This window comes from Adiantum capillus-veneris, chromosome 21, assembly GCF_014529385.1.
Source record: "Adiantum capillus-veneris isolate H3 chromosome 21, ASM1452938v2, whole genome shotgun sequence".
NCBI lineage: Eukaryota > Viridiplantae > Streptophyta > Polypodiopsida > Polypodiales > Pteridaceae > Adiantum > Adiantum capillus-veneris.
The window spans coordinates 131,932,489-131,939,913 of NC_140951.1; the positions used below are offsets into that span (position 1 = coordinate 131,932,489).

Consider the following 7,425-nt stretch of genomic DNA (forward strand, 5'->3'; position numbering starts at 1 on the left):
GGGGGGGGGGGGGGGAGAGAGAGAGAGAAGGAGAGAGGAATATATATATATATATATATATATATATGACACACACACACACAAAGAAAGAGAGATTAAGGAAATCAGCTTGCTCCAAAAAATGATTTTGAAGCGAAGCGAGCTTTTTTTTTTATAGCTCAGTTGAGCAAAAGCTTGGAAAAAACTCCCTCCAAAGCTCCCTCCATTCCCATCCCGTCCAAACTCTCATTTGGACCCCTTTACCATTGGCCCCGTGTTGAGATAGATCCGTAAGCACATGTCTATATTCTAACCCTTGTTCCCGTTTATTATCCCACATTAAATTATTAATTTAATATGAGAAAATCATTTGGGTTGATTAGATATTAGATTTTATGACAAGCAGTGTGATGGAGGTATTACTTTGTGTCAAGCAAGGTACATAGAAACATTACTATATGTAAGTTTGGACTTAAGGATTGCAAACCTATTGCTTATCCAATGGAGATGGGTTTGAATTGAGTCTTCATTATGCTAGAGGTCTTGCTAATGTCTCTTTTTATCAAACTGATGTTGGATGCCTTATTTATGTACGCAATACGAGGCGATCTATTCAGTTTGCAGTCTCACAGGTCAATAGATTTATGCATAGCCCAACATCGAGGCATTGGGCTATGCCTCGATGTTGGGCTATACCTTATTTATGTACGCAATACGAGGCCGTCTATTCAGTTTGCAGTCTCACAGGTCAATAGATTTATGCATAGCCCAACATCGAGGCATTGGGCTATGCCTCGATGTTGGGCTATACCTTATTTATGTACGCAATACGAGGCCGTCTATTCAGTTTGCAGTCTCACAGGTCAATAGATTTATGCATAGCCCAACATCGAGGCATTGGTAGGCTATTAAAAGGATCTTTTACTACTTGAGTGGCACTTTACATCTTGGGTTGTTTTATCCCAACAGGGGATCGTTGCCTCCAAATTTGCATGCTTTTTCATACTCAAATTGGATTGATTTTCATTCACACAAGCGTCCACAAATGGTTTATGTTTCATGCTCGGTAGTTCATGCATATCATGGTTGAGCAAGAAGCAACCTATTGCAGCCACTGTGAAGTTGAGTACAGGGAAGTCTTCGCAGCTATGATTGAGTGTGTATGGCTCAAACACCTTATGGTTGATTTGGGTATTGCATAAGACACTGCCAAAATCACCTACATTGACAATAAGAGTGCATTGGTGGTTGCAAGGAGCCCAATCTTTCATACTTGTGCAAAGCACATTGAGGTGCATTATCACTATGTCAACAAGGAGAGACTCTTAGCGGGAGAGATCAGCTTGGCTTATGTGCCGACACGTGACAACCTAGCAGATCTATTCACAAAGGCATTGCTTCTTCGTGACAAGTTTGAAGATTTCCGCAAAGCTTTGGGCTTGCTTCCATTTGTGGATTGATCATGTCCTCAGGGCATGGCATTTGTCTATACACTATGTGCAAGCTCTCGTATCACTCCACTCCACACGGGATTTGTTACATACACGTGGTAGTGATATGTGTGAACACACTTAGGACCGTCGAGGAATTTTTTTTCTCAGTAGGAGGTTTTTGCATTGAATATATACCCATCACTCTACAGCTAACTTATCTTTCTATTTGCGCACTCAGCAACACTCTCTGTGGTGTACCTTTAACTTCTTCATCTTCTCCAAGTAGTGTATGCATCACTGCAACCCTAATTCCAACATTTTTAATGAAAAAAAATGCATTCGGACCCTAAAGTAACTTATAGTTTCTTGTGAATATGTCAAAGCCCTTCAGACATTATGACAGAGACAAGATTTGTAGTCAAGTCTTGAACTTTCATTTTAATGATTTACAAACATGATAATATTTTTGTGCTTAACAAAGTGATTTAGGTATTACCAATCAATTGAAGGTTTTTACACTAAATTTCTTTTAATTATGTAAGTTTTTTCACCTTCAAAGTTAAAATATAGAGGTAATCTCAAAATTTGTGGTTTTTTTCCAAGTGGGTGATGATCAAAGCCTTTGATCATCTCCCTTGTGTCCTTTTCTAAAAGTCCTTTAGCCGCCTGGTTTTTGTAAAGGGCTCAAGGGAGATTACCAAAGGCTTTGGCTATGGAGATGAACTAGTCGAAGCCTCACAAGTGGTATCAGAGCTATGATGGAGATTGTGTGAGGCATTACATGCAATCAAAGAGTGGATTCAGATTAGACTGTGGATTCCCTTATCGTACTTGGATTATCTATTTGTTTGCCCACATTTTTTTGTGCCTAATGATGCAATCGAAGCCTAAAGTGGTATCAGAGCTATGGGTGATGCAAATCAAATTGTGTGAACCATACCATGCAATCAAAGAGTGGATTCAGATTAGAGTATGGATTCTCTCCTCTCTTATTTGGATTATCTCTATTTGCATACACACATTTTCATGTGGCTATTGATGCTCGCATGCAGTGAAATCAGTATCTTGTACGAGGGCTCAAGGGAGCTGCTTAGAGACTTTGGCTATGGAGGTGGCATGGTCAAAGCCTCACTAGGGTATCAAAGCTATGAGCAATGCAAGTCAGATTGTGTGAAGCATACCGTGGACTCAAAAGCGTAGATTCCGATTAGATTATGTTCCAATCTGTTTGCATAAACACATTTTTTTGTGGCTAATGTTGCTTGCATGCAGCTTAATCGATGCCTGGCACTAATCAGTTGTTTAATTGCAAGCTCGATCGTGCTTTAGGATGAGGGTTCCTGGTTGATGGACTAATTTTTCCTCTAATAGTGCTTATTCAAATTTCCTATGTTTACAAGACTTTGTTTTGCTTTGTCTCAAGGCTACATGTAGCCAGTTTTGATTCGATTTATTTATTTTTAAATGGTAACTTCCTCTCGATTGAAACCGTTCACTGCCAATAGGTCACCTTTACCCTGGTTCCAAAAGATGAAGAAAATATATTCATCAACACATTGATTTCCAATGGAATAGTTGAAATCATGGTCACTCATCTCTTCAATTCAAGAATTCTTTGTATTTCTTTCACATCTGAAGAGGGTGGTCTTGCGTTCACTACTACCCCTACAAGAGAACAATCAAGATTTCTCAAAGTGTACTAAGCCAAGGTAAAACTCTCTCAAGTTTCACTTTGAACATCACTGTTAAACTTGCACAAGCATTTGTCTAACATCACTCAGGCTATTGAAGTTGATAAGAGTATGTATGCAAGAGACCATGGATATTAAAATATTATGCAACCATCCAAGCTACTTCGCCTTTAAAGCTTCAAACACTAGTGTAAGCCTTGAGAAATGGTGACATTAAAATTGATGCAAGACCGAATTTTGCCAAGATTCTCTTGAACCTCATATCTACACCGATAGACCGAGGCAGTTCATGTCGCAGTTACCAAACATGCCACCTCTACAAACCTTAGTAAGCAAATACAGAATTCGCAATACTTCCAGCGGGAAATGATTTGGCCATGAGGGTCCATGCACACACACAACTTGTCTAGAGATAATACACGCATAGAAAGCTCTTGCTTGTTGGGGTACCTAAAATTATCTGAACATTCAATCCTGAAAATAGATACATGTAAATGCTAGGGACTTCACAACGGCAACAGCTTGCCATCAAAGTTTAGCTCAAGTTCAAAAACTCACTTCCAAGCTTTTCACCCAGCAGCCCTTCCCCATTGCCACATACATCAAGGTGACTACCAAGGGCCCTAATCCTTCATCTGAACAAACTGAACAACATCTCATCCCTATTCATACAAGATATCAACCCTAGTCATTGGTGTGTCAATCCCCATGAAGGGGTTTAGGAGATACAAGAGAGCACTTTAAAGATGTGTTCTATTTGAAAGAATACGCGAGGGTACACATGAAGCCAATAGGTTGTCTCTAATGCAAAACCTTGAGCATTCTGAACAATAAGCATGGTAGTCCACTCATTCATAACAGCTGCAACATCACCAAGGCCTGTCTAAAGTGCTTCCTCGCAGCCGCCTTGCTAGTTGCATGTCTTTCGGCACTGCGCAATTCAGTTGTAATGACATGAGTGCCTCATATGAGCAGTCACAAACAATTGCGGTGACAGTGTTCATTCAGAAACATTGGTCCTCTCTCAAAAATAGAGAAACCTATAAGACATGAACATCAATTATAAGCACATCCTTACTTATAGTGACGCGCTTCGCGTGTATTGCACACAAGTTGGTATCCTCAAGCAGGTGCACAATGTGGTCCTCAGCAGCCTGCAAGACATGAGGCAAATCCATGACCAGTCTAACATTACAGAGTTACATGACTTGACCACTCCATAAAAGTAGATTGAATATACCTCCTGCAATGCAACAAGTGCTTCTGCAGTCCATCGGGTCACAGAGTCGGAAAACTGAGCGGCAATTTCTCTCACCTGCAGAGTCCAACAGTAAAGGAATTGATTGCGACTAGTGCACACAACTTGCACGTCCCAGGGACTCCCTGATTTTTTTCCATACTTGTATGGTTGAAATACCATACTTGACTCACCCAAATTGAAAGCAACTGCCAGATAACGAGTGCCCCAGCGTGACTAACAAAAGAGGAGAAGCAAGTATGAGCTCAAGGTCTCAAATATTAGAATCTAGATGTCGCCATCACTGACAATGATAATGATGTGCCTTCAAGTTTCTTACTAGATGAGGAAGACGAAAAAGAGAAGCAAGTATGAGCTCAAGGTCTCAAATATTAGAATCTAGATATCGCCATCACTGACGATGATGATGATGTGCCTTCAAGTTTCTTAGTAGATGAGGAAGACGAAAAAGAGAAGCAAGAGGTCGAACAAGATGACTTTTTGCATGCTTAAAAGTTTGTATGTAATTTTGATTTAATATGAACGCTTAAGAGTTGTACATGGTATAAACATTTTTGAAATCTTATTGCTAGACAGTAGTAAGTAAATTAAGTTCAAGTATGGTTTAGTCTAGGGGAGCCAATCATACTGCTTCTACCTCAAAATGCATCCACAGCCAACTAGAATGATTTCATCGTTTTCATTCAGTCATTGTGAAAGAGACAATTATTCATAACAGAATGCAGATAAGCTGCTCCACCTAAACCAACACATCTGATACTCGTCTTTTACCCAGAACTCCTCCAAGTCACGCCTTACTGCCAGCAGCCTTTCTTAAAATAAACAATAATGCTGGTTGTTTCTGCTAATTCTCAAAACTTCAGACAAATGTTGCATGCTACAATCAGACACGTTCAATAATCATTACAAATAACAAGTAAAGTTCAGTGCTCCAGATGCATTTAAGAAATATGAAAGCTACATATCCCATATGAATATTGCATTAGGTACACGCAGTCCAACTAAACTGGATCAATTTTTTTCTTATGAGCTCTTGGAGTTACTCACCAATCTGGCAAAAGGCAAAGGATGAATGAGGAAATGAACAGTCTTTTGATAATGTCGAATCTCGCGAAGAGCTACTGTTCCGGGGCGAAACCGATGCGGTTTGCGTGGACGATTGGGAGTGGCATTGGCCGGAGTACTTGGAGTGGCTGGTGGTGCACTCTTACTTCGCTTGAGTCTGCTACTTGCTGCATTTTAAAAGCCCACACTTTAGGATCGCGTGCATGCACAAATGTCCAACAATGAAATGTCATCAGAAAAGACACAAGATGGCAGGGTCGCCTAGCTTTTCCTACTCGTGCAACACATTTTCTTAAAGATTATTGCACAGCACCCTTCTCCAAATGTGAAGCCACCTTTCTCTGACAGAATTGGGCCTATACAGCCATGCCAACCGTTCAAAACAGACACTGGTCTGGTTGGCATAGCTGTGTAAATGGACCTCACCTTCGTTAGTTGATGTACAGGTAGGTGCATTTGAACACTCTACGGGGATCTACAGGCAAGCGTAGACTACAGAATACTTGAAGAAGACTTACCAATGCAAAAGAGACCAATACCTCCAAGTGAGATGTAGAGGTAAAAAATTATGCCTTCTTCACAGACCACGACATGCATGCATGTGCCATGTCTGAGTACCAAAAGTGTGTCATAGGGATCCATTTCACTGAGTGCCAGATTGATGTGCCTTTTGTTTACTTTCAAGGCGAGGCATAAGCACACAAGAAAGTGAAGGAGACCATAATTTGGTGTAAAACTACGGTATTTAACAAATTGCCAATAAAAAACTTCAACAGAAAAATGGCCAAATTGTGAGCGAAGGCACAATGTCCTGCATGGAAAATCCATGCTGTATTGAGCATCAAGCAAACCAAGAAAAATACAAGTTGATGATTATTGAACAAGTTGATAAAGGTTGGCAAAGAAGCAATTTGCACATCTGACGAAATAGGGAAACAATTTTCCGCTGCAAGTGAGCAGAAAAAGGCTTTCAAAGAGAAACCCACACGCAGGAGACTGCAGTAGAAAAAAGATGCGGAGTAAAACCCTAAATTTGCGAAAAAAATCCACAGGCAATTGACAGTGAAAGCGAAAATCTTGCGTGGAAAGGGAGAATCTAAGCACGAAAACCTAGAAGTAGATGAGACGAAAACCTGCGGTATCCTGCTGAGATACTGCATTGGAAGAGGACGCAACCTGAGTGGACTTCTTCGGTTTCTTCTTGCTTCTGGCCATGGGGGACAGCAGCTCTCTTCTGCTCTCACTTCAGGTATGTTGTCGCTGCGAACATCTGCACGGCCTCCCGCACATGCAGTCCAAAAGCCTCTCGCGTTCGTTAATGGCTGCTCCTCTGCAGGCCCTCAAGCTCTCTTCCCGCCACAGTGAACCGACGGGTTCCGAGTCCCGAGCTGCTGTGGACGTTCAAGAAGAAGTGAACAGGGACCGGAAGTCTATCGGTAGATTGCAAGCGCAGCACATGCAGCCGGTCGGTTAACAGCCCATCTGCAAATATCGCAACTACTCTTATCGCCCCAAATGATGAGTAAAAATTAGTAACATTAGCAACAGCTAGAAGTATGTCTCCTCGATTGTGAGAAATGACACATTAAGGAGAATCTCTTGCGATTCTCTGTGCATAGTCAGAAGACTCTCTCTCTCTATCACACACACACATATACACACACTGCATGATGTTTGACGACTCTCTCTCTCTCTCTCTCTCTCTCTCTCTCTCTCTCTTTCACACACACACACACACACTCACACACAACGTGGGTGGTTGCAGATGGTAACTCTCTCTCTCTCTCTCTCTCTCTCTCTCTCTCTCTCTCTCTCTCTCTCTCTCAAAGCTCTGCGAAGGAAAGGCAATGGACGCGATACCACAGCTGGGCGCGGTGCCAGGGGCTGCTTCATAGGTTTTTTTTTAAACTTATTCAGTGCAGGCAGATGCACGCAAGCCCTTCGCCCCCTTGGCTTACAATAGCGATTGATGATGCTGATCGCCTGAGTTCGAATCCTG

The 7,425-nt window shown here is 41.5% G+C and overlaps 1 protein-coding gene across 1 annotated transcript; it reads right to left on the bottom strand.

Moving 5' to 3' along the window:
- Window positions 1-3,608: 3,608 nt before the first annotated feature.
- Window positions 3,609-6,880, bottom strand: LOC147431746 (uncharacterized). Its single transcript, XM_086494248.1, has 5 exons — window positions 6,560-6,880; window positions 5,409-5,593; window positions 4,344-4,418; window positions 4,182-4,257; window positions 3,609-4,034 (listed from the first exon to the last, which is right to left on the bottom strand). The coding sequence occupies exons 1-5, from the start codon at window positions 6,639-6,641 to the stop codon at window positions 3,973-3,975; spliced, it is 480 nt and encodes a 159-aa protein (XP_086350374.1). The 5' UTR covers window positions 6,642-6,880; the 3' UTR covers window positions 3,609-3,972.
- Between the last annotated feature and the right edge of the window lie 545 nt (window positions 6,881-7,425).

Excerpts from the sequence above, each read along its gene's own strand:
- LOC147431746 (XM_086494248.1), bottom strand. The coding sequence starts at position 6,641 with ATGGCCAGAAGCAAGAAGAAACCGAAGAAGTCCACTCAGGTTGCGTCC. Across the intron at positions 5,594-6,559 it reads ATCTCAGCAGGATACCGCAG|CAAGTAGCAGACTCAAGCGA; the intron begins GTTTTCGTCTCA and ends TTTAAAATGCAG. Across the intron at positions 4,258-4,343 it reads CACTTGTTGCATTGCAGGAG|GCTGCTGAGGACCACATTGT; the intron begins GTATATTCAATC and ends CATGTCTTGCAG.